The sequence below is a fragment of the Dipodomys merriami genome, unplaced genomic scaffold (assembly GCF_024711535.1).
Source record: "Dipodomys merriami isolate MVZ:Mamm:240054 unplaced genomic scaffold, mDipMer1.0.p SCAF_691, whole genome shotgun sequence".
Taxonomy (NCBI): Eukaryota; Metazoa; Chordata; class Mammalia; order Rodentia; family Heteromyidae; genus Dipodomys; species Dipodomys merriami.
In genome coordinates, this window is record NW_027206281.1 from 106255 (window position 1) to 133014 (window position 26760).

Sequence of the window (26760 nt, forward strand, 5' to 3'; positions counted from 1 at the left end):
GTCCCCGCCCCCGGGACCACGCGTCGTCCAATCAGCACCAGCCTGCGCCGGGCGCATGCGCCCTGAGAACGAGTCGGCGCAGGCTCTCCCCGCCTTGGTCCCGCCCTTCCACATCCGGTCAGCCGGAACCCGGCTGCGGCTGGGCCGCCGCGCTTCCGCAGCCGCGGGGTCGGCGCTGAGGGGGCCTGAGGCGTCCCGGGACCGGAGCCGCGGGGCCCGGGGAGGAGCTCCCGGCCCCGACGCACCCCCCCCCCGCCCCGGCCCCGACGCACCCCCCCCCCGCCCCGGCCCCGACGCACCCCCCCCCCCCCGCCCCGGCCCCGACGCACCCCCCCACCCCGCCCCGGCCCCGACGCACCCCCCCCGCCCCGGCCCGGACGCACCCCCCCCCCCGCCCCGGCCCGACGCACCCCCCCCCCGCCCCGGCCCCGACGCACCCCCCCCCGCCCCGGCCCGGCCCCGCCCGTGGCCCTCGCCTGTCGTCCCAGCTGCTCAGGAGGCCGACTGAGATCTGAGAATCAAGATTTGGGGTCAGCTCGGGAGGTGAGAAAGATTCTTCCCATTCACTGGTGATGGTGATGGTGATTATCATGATGATGATGATCATGATGGTGGTGATGATGGTGATGGTGATGATCATGATGATGATGATCATGATGGTGGTGATGATGATGATGGTGATGGTGATGATGGTGGTGATGATGATGATGATGATGATGGTGATGATGGTGGTGATGATGGTGGTGATGATGGTGATGATGATGATGATGATGGTGATGATGATGATGATGATGATGATGATGGTGATGATGATGATGATGGTGATGGTGATGATGGTGATGATGATGATGATGATGATGATGGTGATGATGATCATGATGATCATGATGATGATGATGGTGATGATGATGATGGTGATGATGATGATGGTGATGGTGGTGGTGATGATGGTGGTGATGATGATGATGGTGATGATGATGATGGTGATGATGATGATGGTGGTGATGATGGTGATGATGATGGTGATGATGATGATGGTGGTGGTGATGATGATGATGGTGATGATGATGGTGGTGATGATGATGGTGGTGGTGATGATGGTGATGGTGATGATGATGATGATGATGATGTTGGTGATGGTGATAATGATGATGGTGGTGATGATGATGATGGTGATGATGGTGGTGGTGGTGATGATGGTGGTGATGATGATGATGGTGGTGGTGATGATGATGATGGTGGTGATGATGATGATGGTGGTGATGATGATGGTGGTGATGGTGATGGTGGGGAGGGGGGTTGGTGCTGGGAAGGGTTCTCCGGGGTACAGGGCTCACCTTGCATGCATGAAGCCCTGGGTTCAATTCCTCAGCACCACAGGCACAGGAAAAGCCGAAGTGGCGCTGTGGCTCAAGGGGTAGAGCGCCCGCCTTGAGCTGAAGAGCTGAGGGACAGCGCCCAGGCCCCGAGTTCAAGACCCACAACCGACAATAATAATAATCGTAATAGTTTTTTTAAATGCCCAATGTTCTGCGCCTGTCATCCCAGCTACTCAGGAGACTGATCTGAGGATCATGGTTCAAAGCCAGCCCTGGCAGGAAAGTCTGTGAGACTCTGATCTCCAATGAACAAATGGATGGAAGTGTTGTGGCTCAAGTGGTAGAGCACCAGCCTTGAGCTAAAAAGCTGAGGGAGAGCACCCAGGCCTTGAGTTCAAGCCCCTCCCCCACAGATATGTGTGTGTATGTATGTATGAATGTATGTATGTATTCACATACACATACGTCCGTTTTGCCTTGTGGTGGGCATGCCTTCTGTTTTTCTGTATATCTCCTTCCCACCCAGGGATCTTTTTAAGCCTCTTTCCCCTCATCTGCTTTCACAACCACCACCACCTCTTAAGATCTCCAAGATCTCAACTCAGTCCCTGGTCTTCCCAATCATTCACTTTATTCTCACCAGGTGCTTCATGAGCTTGGTTCCTGCCCTATTGTGCATCTCTTCCTACTAATCATTTTGGCTGGTCTCTGTCTCTTCCCTAGTGCTGAACACAGTGCCTAAGAACACAAAGTACTTTAGGAGCATGCTTGTTTCTTTAAATGAAGTTTAAGAGAAAAAAATGTTTCTTTTTTTTTTAAAAAGAAAAGGAGGAAAACCCACTGCATTTTAATCACGATGACAAAACTACTAGGGTTAAACTTCAGGAAAAACTCAAATAAATAGTTGGGCACCGGTGACTTACGCCTGTCATCCCAGCTACTCAGGAGGCTGAGATCTGAGGATCACAGTTCAAAGCCAGCCCTGTCAGGAAAGACTGTGAGACTCAGCTCCAATTAACCACCAGAAAACCAGAAGTGGTGCTGTAGCTCAAGTGGTAGAGTGCTAGCCTTAAGCTGAAGAGCTGAGGGACAGTGCCCAGGCCCAGAGTTCAAGCCCCACCACCGACCAAAAAAAATTTTTTAATTAAAAAAAACTAGAATAAGTTTGAAGTCACAAATAGAATCTCAGGGCTGGGAAGATGGTTCAGTGGTAGAGTGCTTGCCTTGCATGCATGAGGCACTGGGTTCGATTCCTCAGCACCACATAAGCAGAAAAAGCCGGAAGTGGGGCTGTGGCTCAAGTGGTAGAGCACTAGCCTGAGCTGAATAGCTGAGGGACAGCGCCCAGGCCCAGAGTTCAGGCCCATGATCCACAAAAACAAAACAAAACAAAAAAACAAATAGAATCTCAAAGTGATGGGATTTCTTTTAGAATGATACAGCAATACTAAAGCATTATGTGGGGGTTTTGGAGTATTTTTGCCAATCCTGGGGCTTGAACTCTGGGCCTGAGCACTGTCCCTGAGCTCCTTTTGCTTAAGACTAGTGCTCTAACACTTGAGCCACAGTGCCACTTCCAGATTTTTCTGTGATTAATTGAAGTTAAGAGTCTCACATAGGCTGGGAAGGTGGCTCAGTGGTACAGTGGCTTGCCTTGCATGCATGAGGCCCTGGGTTCGATTCCTCAGCACCACATAAGCAGAAAAAGCCAGAAGTGGTGCTGTGACTCAAGTGGTAGAGCGCTAGCCTTGAGCTGAAGAGCTGAGGGACAGCGCCCAGGCCTAGAGTTCAGGCCCCACGACTGACCAAAAAAAAAAAAAAAAGTCTCACAGACTTTCCCTGCCTGAGCTGGCTTTGAACCATGATCCTCAGCTCTCAGCCTCCTGAGTAGCTAGGATGACAGGCCAGAACCACTGGCTATAGGTTGTTGTGTTGCAGACTTGTATCTAACTATTTTGTGGTTGTGTTTGTTGTTTTTAGAGCTACAGAAACCCCGTCCAGTATGAAGAAAACCCGAGAACGATCCTGCAACAAAGAAAGGGAATTCGTGTATAAATTCAAAGTGGGACGGGAGTGTTTGGAACTGAGAGTACCTCTCACATTTCCCGTTCAGGAGAATACCAGTCACCTGCACGGACGCCTGATGCTACTGCACGCTCTTCCCTGCTTCATTGAGCGCGGTGAGGACTGCTTTGTGTTTACCAACTCCCTGCTTTCTTGCAGTAACAGCTCCCATGTAGCCCAGGGCTGGTGGCTCACACCTATAATCCCAGCTACTCAGGAGGCTGAGATCTGAGGATTGACATTCAAAGCCTGCCCCCGACAGCAAAGTCCGTGAGACTCTCTTCTCTTCAATTAACCGCCAAACAGCCAGAAGTGCAACTGTGGCTCAAGTGACAGTCTTGAGTGAAAAAGATAAGGAACAATGCCCAGGCTTGAATTCCAGCCCCAGTTCTGGCGCACACAAACAAGTTTGTATGTTAGAGAGATCAATGTCACAGTGGAAACATAAAATAGGAGTTGTTTTAACTGCTACAGGAAAATCAGAGCAAATCCTCAGTCCTTTTTGGATTGAATGATTTTCCTCTAACCCTTGTAATCATTTATAAAGTAAATAACTTTAGTATCAAAATTAGATTATATAATGAAAACTGCTTTTCAAAGATTAGGGGAAGGTGGGCGCTGGTGGCACACACCAGTAATCCCAGCTACTCAAGAGGCTGAGATCTGAGGATCACAGTTCAAAGCCAGCTTGGGTAGGAAAGTCCGGGAGACTCTTATCTCCCATGAACCACCAGAAAACTAGAAGTAGCGCTGTGGTTCAAAGTAGTAGAGTACTAGCCTTGAGCAAAACAGCTCAGGGACAGCACCCAGGCCCTGAGTTCAAGACCTGACAAAAACAAAAAAAAGACTAGGGGAGAGCTTTTCACCTCTGAATTGAGTTGTGTGATTTCTAAGGCTTCCTGGCTCTCACTAATTATGGAATGGTAGAGTTAAATCACCAAGCTGCTTGTTCTTGCAATCATCTGATCCAAAGCGTGGTCACACAGAAGGACTAGTTACCTCTGAGAATCTTTGCCTGCCTAAATTAATCCCCAGTGTGATCTTTTTGTGCTCATGGCTAGCGCTCTACCACTTTGAGCACAGCTCCACTCCTGGATTTCTGGTGCTTCATTGGAGATAAGAATCTCATGGACTTTTTCTTTGCCAGTCCTGGGGCTTGAACTCAGGGCCTGGGCACTGTCCCTGAGCTTCTTTTGCTCAAGGCAAGCTCTACCACTTGAGCCACAGCGCCACTTCCGGCTTTTTCTGTGTATGTGGTACTGAGGAATCGAACCCAGGGCTTCATGTACACTAGGCATACACTCTACCACTGAGCCACCTTCCCAGTCCCCTCATGGGGCTTTCCTTCCCAGGCTGGCTTCAAACCACAATCCTTAGCTCTCAGCCCCCCTGAGTAGCTAGGATGACAAGGCATGAACTACCTTCACAGGTCTTAACATTTTAACTTTGCTCTGAGCAATCAACAGGGTCAAAGAAAAACTAATCTCTTAAGCAAAGTTCACTTTCATTGAAGATCCTGTTGAGTGTTTGCTTAAGAAAGAAAATGCCCCATTGCGATCCTCAGCAGGTAAGCATTCTCCTGTTTGCCTGTGTTTGCTAATGGTGGCGATTGTCCCTTGCACAGATCTGGAAGCAGCTCTGAGGCAGTTCATAGAGGAAGAATCGCTCCAGGACTACGACACGGAGGCTGAAGCCTCCCTGGAGGCCGTGAAGTCAGGGGAGGTCGATCTCCACCAGCTGGCGAACACCTGGGCCAAAGCTTATGCCGAGGTAAGAAAATAGGGCAGCCGAGCGCCGATGGCTCAGGCCTGTCATCCTAGCTACTAAGAAGGCTGAGATCTGAGGATCATGGTTCAAAGCCAACCTAGACAGGAAAGTCCATGAGACTCTGATCTCCAATAAACCACCAGAAAACTGGAAGTGGCGCTGTAGCTCAAGCGGTAGAGCGCTCACCTTGAGCTGAAGAACTGAGGGACAGCGCCCAGGCCCAGAGTTCAAGCCCCACCACCAACAAGAACAAAGCAAGCAAGAGAGCAAGAATAGTGCAGGCCTCCAATTCCAAGGATATCCTGCCCTTGGCGAGAACTTGTGCATTGCTACAGGAAAGCAAAAGCCTGGTAGTGAAGCCTTCTGTCTCTGCATACCTGTCATGTCAGCCTGTGCTTGTGGGCTCCCGGCTGATGTAAAGACTCGCATAGAGGAAGAATCTTTTATGTAGTATGTTAGAGATCTGTGGTGGAAAGGAGCTGCTTTTGTATCTGTATCCTGAACGGATTCTCCATACTTCCTGCTTCAAAATACGGATCACCCACTGAAGCTAGAATCTCAGATCAATGAATAATTTATGCTATAATTCTTTTTTAAAAAATTTTGCACCTGCTGGGTACCCATGGCTCACACCTGTCATCCGAGACTGAGATCTGAGGATCACGGTTCAAAGCCAGGCCAGGGCAGGAAAGTCTGTGAGACTCTTATATCCAATAAACCACTCAGAAAACCAGAAGTGGCACTGTGGCTCAAGTGGTGGAGCGCTAGCCTTGAGCTGAAAAGCTGAGGGACAGCATCTAGGCCCAGAGTTCAAGCCCCACCACCGACAAAAAAAAATTTTTTGTTTTACCTGTCTTGGAGCTTGAACTCAGGGCCAGCGTGCTTCATTTTGTCTTATAGTCAGACCTGGGGCTTGAACTCAGGGCCTGAGCACTGTCCCTGAGCTTTTCTGCTCCAGATTAGTGCTCTGCTACTTAGAACCACAGCGCCACTTCCAGTTTTCTGGTGGTTCATTGGAGATCAGAGCCTCATGGGCTTTCCTGCCTGTGCATCAAACCACGATCCTCAGATCACAGGCTCCTAAGTAGCTAAGGTTACAGGTGTGAGCCACCAGCTCCAAGCTCTGAGCTTCTTTTTGCTCAAGTCTAGCCTTCTCCCACTTGAGCCACAGCTCCACTTGTGACTTTTTTGGTTGTTTTTAATGGACATAAGTCTCACAGACTTCTCTGCCCGAGCTGACTTTTATCTATGGTCCTCAGATCTCAGCCTCCTAGTAGCTGGGATTACAAGCATAAGCCACTGGTGCTGGGCTAATTTATAATCTAATTATATCCCACATGGGACTTAGAGAGTGTTCCATAGTGAATAGTTGTTTGTTCTTTATTTGAAATTCTAACTGACTTTTATATAACAACCTTATTCCAATAGCAATAATTTTACTTTTAAGCTTTGATTCTTCTTCCTTTTTTGTGTGTGTACCAGTATTGGGGCTCAGGGCTTTGTGTTCTTGATTGTTTGTTTTCCTATCAAGGCTGGTGCTCTACCACTTGAGCCACAGCTCCACTTCCAGCTTTGGTTAGTTTCGATGTCTTCATTTAAGTTCCTTTTGTTACATGGTTTTATAATCTCTTCATTTTCCATTTAAATAGTATACTCCATAAGCTGTAAGTGCTACACACATTGTAACTTCATTTTACTGAGGAAGAATTCCACCAACTAGACTATGACAGAATGCCAAGATACCACTGAGAATAAATGCAAAGAAAAGACATGCTGATTTCCCTGGAGGTTATCAAGCGATCAGGTCTGCAGATTGGCAGAAGTCACCTTGTTTCCATCCCTTTAAGAAGTGTAGGAGGAGGAAGAGTAACTGTAATTCACTCCAGGAAACTGATTATGTAGAGGAAAAGCAGAAAGCACTTGCTAAGTGGGATCCCAGGCTCCAAGGATTGTCGTTTTGGAATGTGCGTTCTTTCATAGAAATGGGATGGTGGCATACTTAGCTTTTGGGAGACTGAGGCTTAAGCCAAGATCTAACTGTATATCCCAGGCTGGCCTCCAAATTCCATCACAGCCAACTGAGCGCTGGGATTACAACACTGCACTACCACACCCACTTACATATTATTATTGTTGATATTATTATTATTATTGTGGATACTTCTTTCCCTTGGTCTCTGGTCACAGGTAACTGACAGTGATCACTTAGTGGATCTCTCCCCATAGTCTCTTCCTACTCAGTCAGTCCTGGCTACCATAAACATGGGGGTCTTTCTGTCCTCGTGAGATTATACAGAAGCAGCCTCACGCATGCCCTCCTAGCCCTGTCTTAAATGACAGTGGTCCGCCATGTTCACAAATGCGTGCTGTGCCTCCCTTAGACCACCCTGGAACATGCCAGGCCCGAAGAGGCCAGCTGGGATGAAGACTTCGCAGATGTGTACCACGACCTCATCCACTCGCCCGCCTCGGAAACGCTCCTGAACCTGGAACACAACTACTTCGTTAGCATCTCAGAGCTGATTGGGGAACGAGATGTGGAGCTGAAAAAATTACGAGAGAGGTACTTCACCTTCCTGCGTTACCGTAGTTACACTCGCGTGACCGTGTTTACATGGATGGAACATTGTCTCACCTCTTCAAGTAGGAACAGGACAACTTGATTTGGTGTATTCATCAAAGGATGATATAGAAAACTCCCTTACCTGTATATGTAAGGGTGCAGTTATAACTGGGAGAAGTCCCTTCCAACTCTGTTCCTGAAATAGAGTGCGCTGGCCTTTGTATAGTTGATTTTTGGTTTTTTTTTCTTTTTTTGCTAGTCCTAAGGCTTGAACCCTGAGCCTGAGCGCTGTCCCTGAGCTTCTTTGGCTCAAGGCTAGCGCTCTACCACTTGAGCCACCGCATCACTTCCGGCTTTTTCTGTGTATGTGGTACTGAGGAGTCGAACCCAGGGCTTCATGCATGCTAGGTGAGTGCTCTACCACTGAGCCTCATTCTCAGCCCTAGTTGGTTTATTTCTAACAAAGAACTAGGCGTGAGCCACCGGCATCTGCTTGAAAACAATTTTCAAGATGAAGAGTTGTTAATGCCTGACACACTGACACAACTCCTCTGAAATAGCATAAAGTTTCCTTTGACCTAAACCGTACAGTCTAAAATACACGGTCTCAGATTTCGGACACATGAAATAAGTAGTAATGATAAGCCGGGCATTAGTGGTCCATAATCCTAGCTACTCAGGGGGCTGAGATCTGAGGATCATGTTTCAAAGCCAACCTGGACAGGAAAGTCCATGAGACTCTGATCTCCAATAAACCACCAGAAAACCAGAAGTGGTGCTATGGCCCAAGTGGTAGAGTGCTAGCCTTGAGCTGAAGAGCTGAGGGACAGACCCAGGCCCAGAGTTCAAGCTCCATGACCAACAGAAAGAAAGAAAGAAAGAAAGAAAGAAAGAAAGAAAGAAAGAAAGAAAGAAAGAAAGAAAGAAAGAAAAAGAAAGAAGTGGTCATGAAATTTTATTTATTTAGGTCTTTGTCTTTTTTTTTTCTTTAGAAGAAAATTTCTAGCTATTTCTTTTTTAAAAACCTTGAAAAATAGCATTTGCACTTTTGTTGGTGGTGGTGGTAGCGGTCATGGGGCTTGAACTCAGGGCCTAGCCATTGTCCTTGAACTCTTTTACATAAGGCTAGCATTCCATCACTGAGCCACAGCTCCATTTCCGGTTTTCTAGCAGTTCATTGGAGATCAGAGTCTCACGGACTTTCCTGCCCAGTCTGGCTTTGAACCATGATCCTCAGATCTCAGCCTTCTGAGTAGCTGGGATGACAGACATGAGCCACTGGTGCCCGGGGCAGTGGCATTTTTTTTTATCCACGAGGGAGAACCCTTATAATGTAAAAGATTGATACCACAGTTATATTTATAGGGGCCCTGCATTTCTTCCTGTTAAGTCCATTTCACTTGCAACCTTAACCTTCACCTGAGCTGGAAAACTTATAACAAGTTCATTGGCTGCTCCAGGTCATTACCACCAGCTTTTTGTAGAAATGTACATCTGGGCTGAGCAGGGCTCTGGAAAAGCCCTTACCTGGCATTGATGTGGCCCTGAGTTCAGAGGGATAGGGAAAGAAAGATGGTTTGAGGAAGGGGAGGGAAAGAGAGACGAAGAAATGTCCATGTGACTAACTTGCGTAAGTGTCTTTAACTTATCACATAGGTAAGTCTAATCAGTCACGATAAAGAAATATAAGTGCACTTTTTGTTTTGCTGGTCTTGAGGCTTGAACTCAGAGCTTGGGCAATGTCCCTGAAAGTTTTTTGTTCAAGGCTAGCACTCTTACCACTTGAGCCACAGCACCACTTCTGGCTTTTTTCTTTTTGCTTATGTGGTGCTGAGGAATCGAACCCCGGGCCTCATGCATGCAAGGCAAGCGCTCTACCACTGAGCCACCTTCCCAGCCCCCAAAATGTCTTTTTTTAGAGCACACTTCTTTTGCCTACATTTATACTCGAAGGTAATTGAACGTTTGCAATGAAGATACTTACTCAAAGGTGCATCCAGAAAAGGCAGCACACCGCGCATGCACCACTGGCTGGGTTCCTGCTGGTAGTCACGTCCTCCTTAAACCATCACCCAGTCAGGAGCCAGTGCTTCCGGCATGGCCACGCCCCCTTCCTGCCCCTGTAGTCACTGCTGATGCTGCCCCAGAGAGGTCTGCACCTCTAACACCGCTGATTAGTTCTTCCTGTAGGGAAAATCCTTCCTAACCCCTGCACAGTATTTCTTTGACTAAATAAAGAAGGCATGCCTGTCCTCCACCTTCCTCAGACTGTACTTCACATTCCCCGTTAAAGATAGTCTAGCGGCTTCACAATTTGACTCTTAGAACCAAATTGCCAGCCTCTGGGGGTAATAAACTTTCAAGGCTGGAGATCACTTCAGCTTATATTCAAATGCGTAGAAAATCTGTTTTAAGGGTAGGCCCCGGTGGCTCACGCCTGTCATCCTAGCTACTCAGGGGGCTGAGGTCTGAGGATCGCAGTTCAAAGCCAGCCCAGGCAGGAAAGTCCGTGAGACTCTCATCTCCAGTAAACCACTAGAAAACCACAAGTGGCACTGTGGCTCAAGTGGTAGAGCACCAGCCTTGAGCTGAAGAGCTAAGGGACAGTCCCCAGGCCCAGAGTTCAAGTCCCACAATCGACAAAAAAAAAAGAAAGTCTGTGTAAGGACTAGAGGTGTGAATCAAGTGGTAGAGTGCCGTGGCCGCAGTAAGCAAGAAAGCCAAGTGAGAATGTATAGCCCTGAGTTCAAGTCTTGGTACCAGCGCACGAGCATACACAACACACACAAATCTATTTAAATTAGAATTGCCCAAATTCACGGAGGAAGGGGGTCAAGACCTTCACACATCGCCATGGTAACTGAAAGGTCATTTCGATTTGGACCATTTTCATTGATGCTTGAGATATCTGTTGGAACTGATAGAATGGGCCGCTAACCATCACCAGTGCACACCTCCCTTACCAAGAACTCAGAGTGATTCCCAGAGATCACAGCGCCCACTGCTGGCCAGGGCTATCTTCCCTTGGCAGACTGTCCGTACAAGGAAGTCTGAGGCGGTCTCTGATTGGATATGATTGACTCATCCAAGGTGGTCTCTGATTGGCCCGTCTGAGGCAGACCCTGATTGGCTCATCGGGGGCCATTTCTGATTGGTTAATTGATGTTTCAGACAAGGTATGGAGATGGAGAGAGTGATGCAGGAACTGGGAAAATCTCTCACAGATCAAGATGTCAATTCGCTGGCTGCTCAGCATTTCGAGTGCCAGCAGGTAAGTGACAGCAGCACCTTCACATGCATTTCCTTTTTTTTTTTGCTCATACGTATATATACATACGCATATATGTATATAAAATTCACCGTTGGCACATTGTCACTTTTAGGACTTAGAGAATAAGTGGTCCAATGAATTGAAACAGTCAACAGCCATCCAAAAGCAAGAGTATCAGGAGTGGGTGATAAAGCTTCACCAAGACCTGAAGAACCCCAACAACAGCTCCCTCAGGTACTGGCCCTCCCTCCCTCCCTCCCTCCCTCCCTCCCTCCCTCCCTCCCTGCCTGCCTGCCTGCCTGCCTCCCTCCCTCCCTGCCTGCCTGCCTGCCTGCCTCCCTCCCTCCCTCCCTCCCTCCCTGCCTGCCTGCCTGCCTGCCTCCCTCCCTCCCTCCCTCCCTCCCTCCCTTCCTGCCTGCCTGCCTGCCTCCCTCCCTCCCTCCCTCCCCTCCCTCCCTCCCTGCCTGCCTGCCTGCCTCCTTCCCGCCTGCCCTCCCTCCCCCTCTTCCTTCCTTCCTTCCTTCCTTCATTCCTTCCTTCCTTCCTTCCTTCCTTCTTCCCTGCCTCCCTCCCTCCTTTTTTTCCTTCCTACCAATCTTTTCTCCCTTCCCTCCCTTTCTTCATCCCTGCCTTTCTCCCACTCTTTCTACCCTCCCTCTTTCCCTCCCCCCTCCTTCCCCTCGATCCTCCCTCCTCCCTCCCTTTAATGCAGACCCATCATCATCCTGCTCACTGCAAAACCTGCTCTCATCTTTTTTATTTGTTTAAGTTGCGATGCAAATCCAAGCTGGTTGAATGCTTCTTTTAGCGCTTCTGTGACCAGGCTATGTGTGAACCACTTGAGGGCCAGGGAATTGGTGACAGCTTGGTTTAAAATAGAATTAGAACTTGAGTTTTAGGGCTGGGAAGGTGGCTTAGTGGCAGAGTGCTTGCCTAGCATGCATGAAGCCCTGGGTTCGATTCCTCAGTGCCACATATGCAGAAAAAGCTGGAAGTAGCCCTTTAGCTCAAGTGATAGAGTAGCTAGCCTTGAACAAAAGAAGCTCAGAGACAGCGCCCAGGCCCTGAGTTCAAGCCCCAGGACTGGCAAAAAAAAAAAAAAGCCAGAAATGGAACCGTGGCTCAAATGTTAAGCCTGCCTTGAGCAAAAAAGCCAAGTGAGAACACATGGCCCTGAGTTCAAGTCCAATGTTAGCAAAGAAAGGAAAAGGAGTGAGAGAGAGAGAGAGAGGAAGAAAGGGAAGAATGAATGAAGGGAAGAAGAGAAAGAAAGAAAAAAGTGAAGCTTCTAGTTTTTTCTTTGCATCATTTACCTTTTTTTGTTTGTTTGTTTACAACATAGTGCTAGCAGGAAAGTACACCATCTTTTATCAGTTGCTGCCTCTGATCTTTCTTTTTTGCTAGTCCTGGGGCTTGAACTCGGGGCCTGGGCGCTGTCCCTGAGCTTCTTTGGCTCAAGACTGGCGCTCTACCACTTGAGCCACAAAGCCACTTCTGGCTTTTTCTGTGTATGTGGTGCTGAGGAATCGAACCCAGGACTTCATGTAGGCTAGGCGAGCACTCTACCACTGAGCCACCTTCCCAGCCCCTCTGATCATTTCCTTAAGCCTCTGGGCACTCTGGATGGTGCTGGATGGCTCATTGATACTGCTTACTGAGCAGACATGGGAACAGCAGGGGCTGTGGAACCTTGTAGAAAGCGTCAGGGCTTACCACAGCTTCTCGTCAGCATGCATTAAGGGAAGGCTTAGGTGTAAGTTAGAGCACAGAAATTCTAGCCATTCCTTAAAGAATGATTGTGACAACTAGGCAAAGAAATCATATGGATGATGTTATTGATTTCAGCGAGGAAATTAAAGTTCAGCCAAGTCAGTTGGGAGAATCCGTGGAAGCCATGGGAAGGATCTATGAAGAGCAGAGGAAGCTGGAAGAAAGCTTCACAATCCACTTAGGTAAGTGTGCAGTGTTCCCGACGTCGTCGTGGATTGCACGTTCTAACTCTTGGATTACACTGTAAGAGAAGAAAAAAGTCCTTCGCATGTGAGTAGAGCAATATAGTTTGTGTGTGTGCCAATACTGGGGCTTGAACTCCTAGCTTTACACTCTCATTGTGTTTGTTGTACTCTAGGCTGGCGGTCTACCACTTGAGCCACACCTCCACTTGGATCTTTTTTTTTTTTTTTTTCTGGCTCATTAGAGATGAGTCTCATGGACTTCGTGACTGGGCGGGCTTCAAACCAGATCCTCAGAGCTCAGCCTCCAAAGTAGATAGGATGACAGGCAAGAGCCACAGGCACACAGCTGTTGATTTGTTTATTGTCTTGAGGCTTGAATGCTGTCCCTGAGCTCTTTTTGCTCAAGGCTAGCGCTCTGCCACTTTGAGACACAGCTTCACTTCTGGTTTTCTGGTGGTTCATTGGAGATCAGAGTCTCACAGTCTTTCCTGCCTGGGCTGGCTTTGAACCATGATCCTCAGATCTCAGCCTCCTGAGTAGCTGGGATGGCAGGTGTGAGCACCATTGCCCGGCCTTGTTCATTTTAAACGATCCCTTGCTTCCAAAAACGCCTTCTGACTCACCGCTTTGTCCCTGGGTGTTTGCAGGTTATGTATACATGTACACATATTGTCTCGAGGGCTTGCTCCCGAGATTTGCGTGTATACCCCTGGATTTCTGACCTCCCCCCCCCCCGTTCCCCCCAGGAGCCCAGCTCAAAACCATGCACAACCTGAGGCTGGTGAAGGCCGATGTGCTGGACTTCTGCAAGCACAAGAGAAACCACCGCAGCGGCGCGAAGCTGCACCGGCTGCAGACGGCCCTGTCGCTCTACTCCACCACGCTCTGCGGCCTGGTGCTGCTGGTGGACAACCGCATCAACTCCTACAGCGGCATCAAAAGAGGTGAGCCCCGGGCCGCCCGTGACGCCCCGACCTCCCTCCCGCTGCCGCCCTGCCCTCCGCCGAGGCGCGGGCATCGCCAGACAGCAGCAGCCCCCGGCCAGGGCTCGAGCCACGCCCGCATTATTTCAGCCCTCCATGCTCTCCCCCCTCTCTCCTCTCTCGCTGTCTTTCTCCTTTGCTGTCTCCATCACTGTCTCCAAAATGTGTGGCTGTTTTTTAGAAGAAGCAGAGTATATGTCTCCTCTCTCCAGAGACCCCTGAGTTTCCGAGGCTCCTAAGGATTATAATCAAAGGCTCCCTGATAGAAGGATGGATTGGAATCTCAGCAGGATTTCCAGGGCCCGCCCCTCAGATTTTGATCATTGGAAAGTTATTGGAAAGCACAAGAAATCACCCTTGAAAGCTTTGCCTTTCCCTTTCCCTTAGGCTGGGCTGCGTCTCCGCAAGTCCTGGACAGCCCTGGCTCACCCTAGTCACTTGCGTGTGGTTGTTTTACGCCCTAGATTTTGCCACAGTGTGCCAGGAGTGCACCGACTTCCATTTCCCGAGGATTGAAGAGCAGCTGGAGGTGGTCCAGCAGGTGGCGCTCTACGCCAGGACCCAGCGCCGGAGCAAGTCCCGGGAGCCTCGGGGTCAGTCCCTCCCGTCCCCGCACCCTCCAAGAAGTTCTGTGTCTCTTCACATGGACACGGTTTTTACTCAAGAGGGCATTGCACTCAGAGCATGAAGGGTCGCAGGAGGCAGGGTGGGGCAGCTCAAGCCCTTAGAGGCTGAGCTCTGAGGATCATGGATTCTAAGCCAGCCTGGGCAAGGATGATTGGTGAAACTTTTTTTTGGGGGGGGGTCTGGTCGTGGGGCCTGAACTCTGGGCCTGGGCGCTGTCCCTCAGCTCAAGGCGAGCACTGTACCACTGAGCCACAGCGCCACTTCCGGCCTTTTTCTTTTTGCTTACCTGGTGCTGAGGAATCGAACCCAGGGCCTCAGGCATGCAAGGCAAGCGCTCTACCACTGAGCCACCTTCCCAGCCCAAAACTATTATTTCCAATTAGCCACTAAAATGTTGGCATGGACGCATGCCTTGAGTGATAGAATGAGAAAAAGTCAGTGAGCTGGGTTCAAGTTGCAGTGCTGGCACCAAAAAAATATAGATAGATAGATAGATAGATAGATCTATTTATATATAGATCTATATGTATATAGATCTAGCTATTTATATATATGTATATATATATATACACACACACATATACACACACATATATATTTATATATATAATATATATAATATATATTTACATATAATACATATTTATATATATATATTTTCTTTTTTTTTTTTTTTTTTTTGTCGGTCATGGGGCTTGAACTCGGCCTGGGCGCTGTCTCTCAGCTCTTCAGCTCAAGGCGAGCGCTCTACCACTTGAGCTACAGCGCCACTTCCGGTTTTCTGGTGGTTTATTGGAGATAGGAGTCTCACGGTCTCTCCTGCCCGGGCTGGCTTTGAACCGCGATCCTCAGATCTCAGCCTCCTGAGTAGCTAGGATTACAGGCGTGAGCCACCAGCGCCCGGCTTATATATATTTTCTTATATATATATATATATAAATAGATTTTGCTTGGGACTGTAAATAAATGACCGTAGCAACCAGGGACCCACTTTATTTATTTATAATAGATATATATTTACATATAATAGATATATATTTATAATAGGTATTTATAATAGACATTTATAATAGGTACACATAATATACATAGATTTGTAACAGATATATTTATAATATATATACAAAAATATGCATAAGTATATATGTATGGTAACACTAGACATACCACTTCAGATCTTCTCATGTGTTTTTGGCATTAGGGGTTGAAACAGGAGCGTCTGCTACGCCTCCAGCCCCAGTACAAATCATCAGGCTCCCTGTTCTGTATTTATGCCTACTACAGCAGCCTTCCCTACTTCTTCAGGGAGTTTACTAGAATTTTCCTTTCTAATTTCCTGAAGTATGTCTGGCAGAGATTGGATCTGCCGGACTGGGGGCCCACGTGTGTAATTCTAGCTACTCTAGAGGAATCTCGATTCATTCCGAGGCCCCGGGCTCTAGGCCAGGTGAAAATGTCCCCGAGAGGCCTCTCGCTGAGAAGCTGGCTCCCAAGGCACAGGCCTGGCCTCTTCTAGGAAAACGTGTCTGTAGGTCCTGTTGCATTTTTGCAACCAATGACGTTTGAACCTTCATAGCCTTCATAAACGCATGCGCGTCACATTTCTCATGTTACCGCCTTTATTCTAAGAGATCGCCTCCTTCAACAACTGTCTGAAAAGGCAGTTTTGTTTGAAATAGCCTGTCTGTGAAATGAATCATGTCAGATTTAAACACAGAAAGGCAACTTCATGAAGGTTCTGAATCCAAAGTGGTCCCTGGTTGCTACGGTCATTTATTTACAGTCCCGAGCAAGGTCCAGCCACGACGCTGACACAGATTCTAAAAATAAAGATGGCAGGGCTGGGAAGGTAGCTCAGTGGTAGAGCGCTTGCCTTGCATGCATGAGGCCCTGGGTTCGATTCCTCAGCACCACATAAACAAAAAGAAAAAAGCCCAAAGTGGTGCTGTGGCTCAAGTGGTAGAGCGCTAGCCTTGAGCTGAAGAGCTGAGGGACAGCGCCCAGGCCCAGAGTTCAGGCCCCACGACCAGACCCCAAAAAATAAAAATAAAATGAAAATGGCAGCACTGCACACAAATGCCATTATGTTCGGCATAGTTAACTTTGTGCCCTGAACCACCAGGTGAAAAACTTGAGTGGTGCAGGAGGTGAGAGTTCAAGACCTCCATCTGCCTAAACCTCTGTTTTCTCCTAGAGAACACGGAAGATCAGGCTGGGGTAGACGCGAGTAGTAGAGCAGATGCTTAGTCTTGGCAAAGCCCCCAGTTCTCAGCAGACCCCCACCCAAAAAGAGGGAAAGAAAAAAAGCCTGGTGTTGCCATGTGATTAGGGTTCTAGCTACAGGGCTTTGAAAGAATGAAGATGATCACATACAGCTCATAGTGGGACATGAATGCAGTGAAGGTCTTAAAAATTGCTTAATGTAGCCAGATGCCCATGGCTTGAACCTGTCATCGTAGCTACTCAGGAGGCTGAGATCTGAGGATCGCAGTTCAAAGCCAGCCTAGGCAGGAAAGACCATGAGAGTCTTACCTCCGATGAACCACCAGAAAACCGGAAGTGGAGCTATGGCTCAAATGGTAGAGTGCTAGCCTTGAGTGAAAGAGCTCAGAGACAGTGCCCAGGCCCAGAGCTCAAGCCCATAATTCACACACACACGAGCACTTAGTTTGTCTAATGTGTTGTCATCTTTTTTCTTGGGGCGCTGTCTTTGAACAGATTCTGGAAGCCAAAATGGAGGAGGTGAAGAGAAATGTAAGAATGCAGAGAGAAACTACCTAAATATTCAACCTGGTGAGTATTGTTTTCATCTTAAATTATGATTATCTTTGGTCTCACACATTAACACGTAGATTTAAAACGTAAGCCTGGCACCGGTGGCTCCCGCCCGTCATCCCAGCTACTCAGGAGGCTGAGATCTGAGGATCATGGATCAAAGCCAGCCTGGGCAGGAAAGTCTGTGAGACTCTGATCTCCAATAAACCACTGGGAAACTGGAAGTGACGCTGTGGCTCAAGTGGTAGAGCACCTGCCTTGAGCTGAAGAGCTGAGGGACAGCGCCCAGGCCCTGAGTTCAAGACCCCTGACCAACCAAAAAAAAAAAAAAAGGTTTGAAATGCAAACCTTTTAGTGTGCATTTATAAAACACTTGCCGGTGTTTCCCTCAAAGCAACATTGTATATCTCTGTGATCCATTGCTCCCCCGCCTTCTGGATTTATACGCGTAATGACCAAATTTCTCAAGCAATTGCACGAGTTTTACTGCTGTCTGCTACTTCAAATGTCCTCTTACATGCTATTTCTTGGGTTTGAAAGGAATCAACCAAGACAACATTTTCGGTCTGAAATGCATGGAGCTAGGAACAGCCTGGGCCATTTGATTTACACTCTTATTTCCACACACATGCATGGGTGTGTGTGTGCGCATGTGTGTGTGTTTGCATGCGTGCACCAGTACCATTGCTCGAACCCAGGGCCTGGGCACTGTCCCTTAGGCTTTTACACTCTACCCCTCGAGCCATACCTTCACTTGTGGCTTTTTGCTGGTTAATTAGAAAAAAAAAAAAAAGAGTCTCATGGACTTTTCTGTCCTGGCTGGCTTCAAACCACGATCCTCAGATCGCAGCCTCCTGAATAGCTGAGATTACAGGCGTGTGTACCAGCACCTGGCCTCCACTCTCTTTGTTTCCTCATTATCCTTGGAGGTGCTGTGTGGGAGCTGCAGCTCGGTCTCTCGGCCAGCTTTCCCACTGATTCACCAATGAGCCCCACAGAGGGCGACAGGAAACCCCAGGACAGTCCCCGACCCTGGTAAGCGTGACAACTCATGAACCAAGTGCTGAGCTTTACCTTCTCCAACACAGCCACCTCCGGGTGTTTTTCCGCTGCTCCTGTAAGGTCTCTCCTTCCCGTTGCCTTGCGCAGATCTTCTGCACGGGAGCCAGATGGCTTTTCATTCTAGGCGATGTCATGGTCCTTTCTCGTGGTCAGATTTGTGGCCTCGATTTCCTCCCGGCCTCAGCTCCACCACCTTCGTGGGCAATTGGTTAGCGTCGGCTGCGACTTCCTCTGCTTTGTGGGAGAGGAAACCGTTCTCTCTCCATCTCAAATTACCTCCCGAGCAACATGGATTGTATTCCTTTTCCCAGATCCATAATTTAAATGGCCTCGATGTTGTGGCTTTCTTAAAATACGTCCATCGCTACTATTCTGGAGACCCCGGTGATTCCTAACTCTTTATCACAGTGTTTATTTCCTTCCTGACTCTCTCTCTCTTTTTTCTTTTTTTTTTTTTCCAGAACAAGGGTATGTCTTGGTATCATAGCTGTGTCCAAATCAGGAACACATTTTGTGAACTGTGAATTAGAAAAGAGCAGTACAGTCAGGGCCTCTGAACTTCCATTCAGCCAAAGGGCGCCACCAACCCCCAATCCCCGAGGAGAGAGAGAGAGACAGAGAGAGACAGAGAGTGCAAAGTGTGAGTATTTACAGCTTAGGTCATCAAATTCTGTTACTATGTAAAGAAAGCAGGTGGACAGTGGCTTTCAGAACCCACACAAAGCCATGGATGATCAGGAAATTAAACTATTCCACCTGCTGTCACTGGGGGGCTAGAGACCCTTTCTCTGTAAGGTGCAGTCTCCCCTCCCCTTCCCCCCCCCCACTTTCTTTCCTTCTCCTCCCCTTCCCTCCCTCTCTTTTCCTACGATGCCATGTTTATTGTCTTACGAGCACCAGCACCAAGCCTGACTTGAGAGCAAGAGGTGGCAGGGACAGTGCCAGGCCGGGGATTAGGAGCACTACAGAGCCTTCGACTTACCATGCCCCCTGCGGGCGCCCCGCCTCCCATCCACCACGCGGCCTTCCAGCCCCTCCCCTGAGCCCGCAGCGCAGCACAGTGTGGGGAGCTGTACTGCTCACGTTTGATTTTCTCTTTGTCCATGGTCTTGTGTGTCTCCACCACCATCCTTTCTCTTCATTTCTCTGTTAATCGAATTCCTTCTCCCAATCAAAAACAACAAAAAGGAAGATTCTTGCCCTGGGCCTAGCAGTGGCGTGCATGTGTGTGTGTGTGCACGTGCGTGCGTGTGTGTGTGTGTGTGCAGCCCAGTGTGTGCTGGAATATGCAAATATGTACTCATGGCCGTGTAGGTCAAGTTTCTGCGGCAGAAATGACCAGGGCTGTACATCAGATTCTAAGACCATTTCCCTAAAATCAGAGTGAGCAGAATTGTAAGGCCCAGGGCTGAGAGTAGTAAGATCCAAGCAGACCAAACTTTGCCCAGAAGGGCACAGAACTTCCACCGAGGCATGTGTCATTGTAAACACCTCTGTGTGTCTCACAGACTTTCCTCCCCAGGCTGGCTTTGAACCGCGATCCTCAGATCTCAGCCTCCTGAGTAGCTGGGATGACAGGCGGGAGCCACCAGCGCCAGGCTGCTGGGGTTGTGGCTTCTAAAGCCCCTGGAGGAGCAGGAACTCACACGCGTGTGAGCATTAGCATTCTGCGCATTGTGCCACACACAGGGGAGTTTTACATCACGCGGCATTCAAACCTCTCGGAGATCCACGTCGCCTTCCACCTCTGCGTGGACGACAATGTCAAGTCGGGAAACATCACGGCGCGGGACCCTGCCATCATGGGGCTCCGAAACATCCTCAAGGTGTGCTGTACCCACGACATCACGACCATCAGCCTCCCGCTGCTGCTGGTGCACGACATGTCGGAGGTGAGCTCCCTGGGCGCAGGCCGGGCCGCCCGACTCCCCTTTAAGCGGATAAAGCCCTGCGTGTCTTGTCTGGTGAGTCGGAGGGCAAATACTCCCTCAGCGCTCACGCTCAGGGGATTGCAGCATTGTCCTACACGAGGTACGTTCAGAATTCAGAACCTTCTTTAGCTGTAGATGAAATGTGTGCCTTTCTCCTCTTCCTCTCCCCCCGCTGGGTGCCAGTGGCTCACGCCTGTCATCCTTACTCAGGAGGCTGAGATCTGAAGATCATGGTTCAAAGCCAGCCCAGACAAAAGTGTGTGAGACTCTGATCCCCAATTGACCAGCAATAAAAGCTGGAAGTGTGGCTCAAGAGGTAGAGTGCCAACCTTGAGTGAAAAAGTTAAGGGACAGTGACCAGACCTAGGGTTCAAGTCTCATACCATCACACACACACACACACACACACACAATCAGCTTCCTCAGACAGTATCGTTTTCAGCCATTTTTTTCTCTCTGAACCCAGCCTGGCCCATCTTCCTTCATGACCATTTTGGTTAAGAGAGTTCTTTTTTTCTTTTTCTGTCATGGGCTTGAACTCAGGGCCTGGGCGCTGTCCCTCAGCTCTTCAGCTCAAGGCCAGCGCTCTACCACTTGAGCCACAGCGCCGCTTCTGGCTTTTCCTGCTTCTGTGGTGCTGAGCAATGGCACCCAGGGCCTCATGCATGCCAGGCAAGCGCTCTACCACTGAGCCACCTGCCCAGCCCCGAAGAGAGTTCTTTGTTAATTGTTGTTTTTAATTGTGTCAGTAGCGGGGCTTGACCTCAGGGCTTTGCAATCTTGCTTGTCTCACTCACCTACCGCTTCGAGCCCCAGCTCCACTTCCTTGGGGGGAGTTGGGGCAGGCCCTCGACCCCTCCCCACTCCTGGAGCCTGGCCGGCCCTCCGTATGGACAGGCAGAACTCTGCCCTGCTCCACCGTGACTCTCTAGGGCCTTAGTTCCATTAGGAGCCAAGATGCCATCGCTGTTCGGGCCCTGGGGAGGGACTTCCTGCCACAGGGACTATCCAAACATCCCTGCAGCTGGAGCCCTGGTTAACCAGTTGATAAAAATGGTTCCCTGTAGGTGGCAAACAACCTCAAAACCGGTGTTTCCAAAAGTCACTAAGTTCAGATGTCCTGGCGGGCAGCTGATACGACCGCAGTGCCACAGCCTCCCAGGCTTAAATCGGGACAGCCAGCTGCAAAAAATTAAGTCCGTTTCGGAAGGGTCTAATTTAATTCACTCAAGGGGATCGAGCCAGGATCCTCCCCGGTGAGTCTCCCGTGCTAGGTCAAGAAGTTTCTTCCAAAACCCAGATGACACCAGCAGCACCCAGAGAAAAGGGGCTCGTGCGTTCAGGTGAGGATCCCCAAGTATTTTCTGGTGCTGTTTCTCCTCTGATCAACAACCAGAAGCTATGGACACAGTCACCCCAGGTCGCAGTTTATAAGGGAGCAGTCAGATCTTAAAATGAGTCCCGGCTATCTCTAATAGATAACAAAACTACAGAATGGCTCACAACCTCCAAAAAGAGAGTGAAACCGGGAGAAATACACATCACGAAGAAGAAGAGCCACTTCAGGAGTCTGTGATCTGACAGAGAAGCTGTTTCCAGGTTAAGTTTCCCCAGTAACATGTGGAACAAATCAAGAAGTCACCGATCAGAGCTCCTGACTTGCGTTTGTGTCTGGCAGTTGGTGGAGCCTAGAGATTTGAGTTTTACAGTTGTAATCCCTGAAGATGTTCGTTTTTTCTTACTTTTTCTGGGATGCTATGCCATCTACATCGAACTAGATTGTCCCAGGCTGAGCATGCTTGGAAGCAGGCCAGGTCTTGGAACAGAACTCTAGAAGCTTTCCCTAAGTCACTTAGGTCCCTTCCCCTGGCCCCAGGGAAATCACACTTTCTATCTCCGAAAGCAAGGGATGAAATTGGGTGTGGTAGCTCACACTCGTAATCCTACTCTGGAGGCCGGACATCCGGAGGATCTCAGTTTTGAGGTCAGCCCAGGGAAAAGCTGGAAGGAGGAGGATGAAGTCCAAGCCCACACCCTGTCAGGAGCTGAGAGCCAGTCTCCAAACACAAAGGCACCAACGCGCCAGAGTCGGGGCTCAGCACCTGCCCACAGTACATCCAAGGCCCCAAGTTCAAACCCCAGTGCCACCAAAAACGAAAACCAGAAACCTCAGATGCGCATGCGGTGTCCATCACCGCTGGCTTCTGAATGGTTCATCCGTGAGACCGTGCCTCATTTTCCTTGTTGTTTATCACCAGACCCCCCGTTGGGTGGCCATGGTCTTTGCCTGGGTCGTTTCTAGGTTTTTGGTTATTGTGATTTTGGAAACGTTGGGTGCTGTGAAGAGTCTCACGCGTACCTTTGGGCTTTTCTGCAGGGAATGTACTTAAGTCCCAGTATGTAGAGGATCATCTTTGGCGGATCAGGACGAGGGGCTTTGCAGAGTGGTTTTACCACCCTGTGGTGTTTTGTCTATGTGAGTCGGTTGTCGTTGTTATTGTCATTGTCAGTCATGGATTCAAACTTAGGGCCTGGGTGCTGCCTCCGAGCTTCTTTGGCTCAAGGCTAGCGCTCTACCACTTGAGCCACAGCACCACTTCCAGTTTTTTCTGGGTGTGTGGGACTGAGGAATCGAACCCAGGGCTTTATGCATGTGAGGCAAATGCTCTACCGCTGAGCCACCTTCCCAGCCCACGAAGTTCTGTCATAAAGATGCTGCTTGGTCTTTGTGTCCACAGGAAATGACCATACCGTGGTGCCTGCGGAGAGCAGAGCTGGTGTTTAAGTGTGTCAAAGGTGAGTGTGACCTTTTGTTTTAAGGACAGTCGCCTCCTCCCACCAAGGCAAAGCCAGAACAGCCCGGAAGATGGAATAGGACATCACTTCATCTCATAACAGACTTGATGATTGGTTTTTGTGTGTGTGCCAGTCCTGGGGCCTGAACGCAAGGCCTACCTACTTCCGCTTTGAGCCACAGCGCCACTTCCGGTTTTCTGGTGGTTCCTTGGAGATCGGAGTCTCATGGATTTTTCTGCCCGGGCTGGCTTTGAACCGCGATCCTCAGCTCTCAGCCTCCTGAGTAGCTGGGATGACAGGCGGGAGCCACCGGCGCCCAGCCTCTCTTGCCTTTTCTTAAGAACAAAACAAGTCAAGCTAGTGCGTTAACTTTTCCTAACCTGTTGTAGGCACCCTGAAAGGGGGGGGCGGGGGGGGTGTCAGTGTGAGCCGATGTTTATTTGATCTCTAGGCGGGCGGTGTGGGAGAAGTTAGAACCGGAAGCTATGTGGTCCTCCGCGAGTGACCGCAGGGTCAAAGGCCACACCTGGTGACAAGACCCCCTGTGTTCTTCTGTCTCAGGTTTCATGATGGAGATGGCGTCTTGGGACGGGGGAATTTCCCGGACGGTGCAGTTTCTGGTGCCGCAGGTATCTCGGTTGCATGGCCTGTTTCCTAAGGGGAGAAGCATTCGGGTGGCGGAAAGACATCCACATCCGCCGCTGCGGGGCCTCTCATTGCACGCCCAGGCCCAGCCTGAGCCTCCGCCTCCCCCTCCTGGGTCCCACCATCCTATTAGAAATGAGGACGCATGCGTGCCCGGCGCCGGTGGCTCCCGCCTGTCATCCCAGCTACCCAGGAGGCTGAGATCCCAGGATCCCACTTCAAAGCCCAGTCAGGCAAGCATGTCCAAGAGACACCCCCCAAAACAGAAGTGGCGCTGTGGCTCAAGTGGTAGAGCGCCAGCCTTGAATGAAAAAGCCCAGGGACAGCGCCCAGAGCCCCGAGTTCAAGCTCACGCCTGGCACGCAGGCTCAAATAGTATGCACCAAGACTTAGCAGAAGAGGATTCTGTTTTCTCCACAGAGCTTAGCAAAAGGAGTGTTCGTGATCGCTGGGGGGTACCCATGTTGCTTTGCGACGATCATTCATCCTATGACAGACCGAGTATAAATTCTCAGAGAGCAGAGCCAGAAAAGCAGCCTCGGTCATGGGGCTTGAACTCAGGGCCTGGCCGCAGTCCCCAAGCTTTATCACTCAAGGCTGGCGCTCTACCACTTGAGCCACAGTGCCACTTCCAGTTTCTGGTGGTTTATTAGAGATCTGAGTTTCACAGACTTTCTTGCCCGGGCTGGCTTTGAACCGTGATCCTCAGATCTCAGCCTCCTGAGTAGCTAGGATGACAGGCATGAGCAATCTATGCCCGGCTCTAACAATTTTTTTTTTTTTAATCAGCAATGATTGAACAAGTGCAAACTTTTTCTTTTTTTTGGCTTTTTTCTCCCATACAGAGCATTTCTGAAGAAATGTTCTACCAGCTGAGTAGCATGCTCCCACAGATCTTCCGAGTCTCATCAACCCTCACGCTGACATCCAAGCACTGAGCCCTGTACTGTGGCTCTGGCAGCGGGATTGCCCAACTCTCCAGGAACTCCAGTTATGCCGCAGCCCTGTCAAGCAGAAAGATGCCCGGAGGACCTGCCACCCAGCCCACAAGTCAAATCATGACACACATGTGCTAAAATCTTAACCCTCTGAGCCATCTGGGTCATCAGCCCCGACCCGATACACTTACTCTGAAAGCTTCTACGAGAAGGGGTAGCCCTCCAGGTACTTTTATTGCCAGATGTTAACAAGTTAAAACTTTCCACACATCGCAGGCCGATACTTCCCACAGGAGACTTTACACCACATTTTTCGTGAAAACCTTTGACATTTCCCAAGGAATTGTATATCAGCTTTCAGCCTTCGTGAACATACGTGTCCAATCTCCCTCCTGATTTTTAATGCCAGCTCCCACTTAAAAAGCACCAAGAGATTGCTTGCAACTAGAGATTTCCTCTGGTGAGGAAAATTCTTGTCGCAATACAAATCTAGGAGCTGGGCACGTCTGGTCTTTTCAATCCTCCTGCTTGATTTTTGTTTGCTCATTTGTTGTTTTTTTTTTCAATCTACTCTTTCGAAGGTTGTGGAAGTTAAGAGTCCAAAAAAAAAAAAAAAAGGCTCTGCATTCTTGTCCTCTGTCTCATCTTTCCACTGTGGTATCACCCTGCTCTATTAATAACAATTCACAGGCCGAGAAAGTCAAGTCCTCGGTGGCCGGCCTGCTACAAACTGGGTCTGCACTGGCGCCAGGTGGTATTTTAGTGCTCATGTTAATTCTTTGTCCTCCTTCCCACAGTCAGCAGGTTGGGGGTGGGGGGGCAGTAAATCCAGGTATCCGGGTACTGGAGCAAAACGTCATTCAAGGAAGCCTGATCAGTGCTAACTATTTTGTGAGCCTGAGGCTGTTTTATTAACTCATAGACTGCAACTTTCACCCAAAGGCTGTTCAAACAAATTATTTGACCTGCAGGATCAAGGTGAAGTGGTGTAGTACCCATACCCAACCAACCAGACAAGAAAAACAAAATCACACATACAGTGTTGATAGAGCACTGGTGAAAATCTTACCAGGCATCAAGTTGACAACAAATATGATTTTATATTTATTTATTTTTATTTTTTTGCCAGTTCTAGGCCTTGAACTCAGGTTCCTGAGCACTGTCCCTGAGCTGCTTTGGCTCAAAGCTAACGCTCTACCACTTGAGCCACAGCGCCACTTCCGGCTTTTTCTCTATATGTGGTACTGAGGAATCGAACCCAGGGCTTCATGCAGGCTAGGCAAGCACTCCACCACTGAGCCACCTTCCCAGCCCTGACAAATAAGATTTTAAATGCCTATCACATGCAGTGATAAAGATAGTCTGGACTCTTGTATTTGGACCAAGCAGAGTAAGGTTGGTTATATCTTTCCCTGAGTATCTTAGAGGATTCCGTAGACCAGGGGGGGGGGGGGGGGGGCAGTTCCTGAAGTTCATCAGTCCGCTTCCTGCTGCTCTGATGAAGCCTCTGAGATAATCAACCTACTGGCAAGGAAGAAAGGTTTATCTGGGCCTCCAGGTTCAGAGGTGGTGGGGGCGGAGCTTGCTCCCCTTTTGGGAGTGCTGGGGCTGCAGAGCCTGCTCATCTCATGGCAGCCAGGAAGCAGAGAGAAGGGAAGGAGCGGAAGTCCCAGGAGCCTCTCCAAAGGCACGCCCCCAAAGACCTCACTTCCTTCTGTGAGGCCCGCCTCTTAAAGGCCCCACTACCTCCCAGTAATGCTACTGCCTGCAAGTAAGGTTGTGTGTGTGTGTGTGTGTGTGTGTGTGTCTTGGGGCTTGAACTCAAGGCCTGCATGCTGTCCCTGAGTTTTTCGCTCAAGGCTTGTGCTCTACCACTTAAGCCACAGCCCCACTTCCAGCTTTTTGGTGGTTCATTAGAGATAAAAGTTTCGCAGGCGTCCCTGCCCTGGGCAGGCTCAGGACCCTGATCTTCAGATCTCAGTTTCCTGAGTAGCTGGGATTACAGGTGTAAGCACCGGCTCCTGCCTAACTATGTATATCTTTATCACACAGCAAGACCCGGAA

At 49.4% G+C, this 26760-nt stretch overlaps 1 protein-coding gene across 1 annotated transcript; it reads left to right on the forward strand.

Annotated features, from left to right (window-relative positions):
- The first annotated feature begins 436 nt into the window (after nt 1-436).
- Nucleotides 437-25322, forward strand: Ferry3 (FERRY endosomal RAB5 effector complex subunit 3). Its single transcript, XM_070006043.1, has 14 exons — nt 437-543; nt 3300-3499; nt 5008-5153; nt 7532-7713; nt 10885-10984; nt 11097-11218; nt 12830-12936; nt 13686-13883; nt 14387-14515; nt 17268-17342; nt 20076-20278; nt 23056-23113; nt 23675-23742; nt 24604-25322. Exons 2-14 carry the CDS (start codon nt 3322-3324, stop codon nt 24694-24696), a joined length of 1659 nt encoding a protein of 552 aa, XP_069862144.1. The 5' UTR covers nt 437-543; nt 3300-3321; the 3' UTR covers nt 24697-25322.
- The last annotated feature ends 1438 nt before the right edge of the window (nt 25323-26760 follow it).

Bases quoted from the DNA above. Each gene is read 5' to 3' on its own strand.
- Ferry3 (XM_070006043.1), top strand. From the start codon at position 3,322: ATGAAGAAAACCCGAGAACGATCCTGCAACAAAGAAAGGGAATTCGTG. The intron at 10,985-11,096 runs GTAAGTGACAGC...TGTCACTTTTAG, and splicing joins AGCATTTCGAGTGCCAGCAG to GACTTAGAGAATAAGTGGTC. The intron at 11,219-12,829 runs GTACTGGCCCTC...TATTGATTTCAG, and splicing joins CCCAACAACAGCTCCCTCAG to CGAGGAAATTAAAGTTCAGC.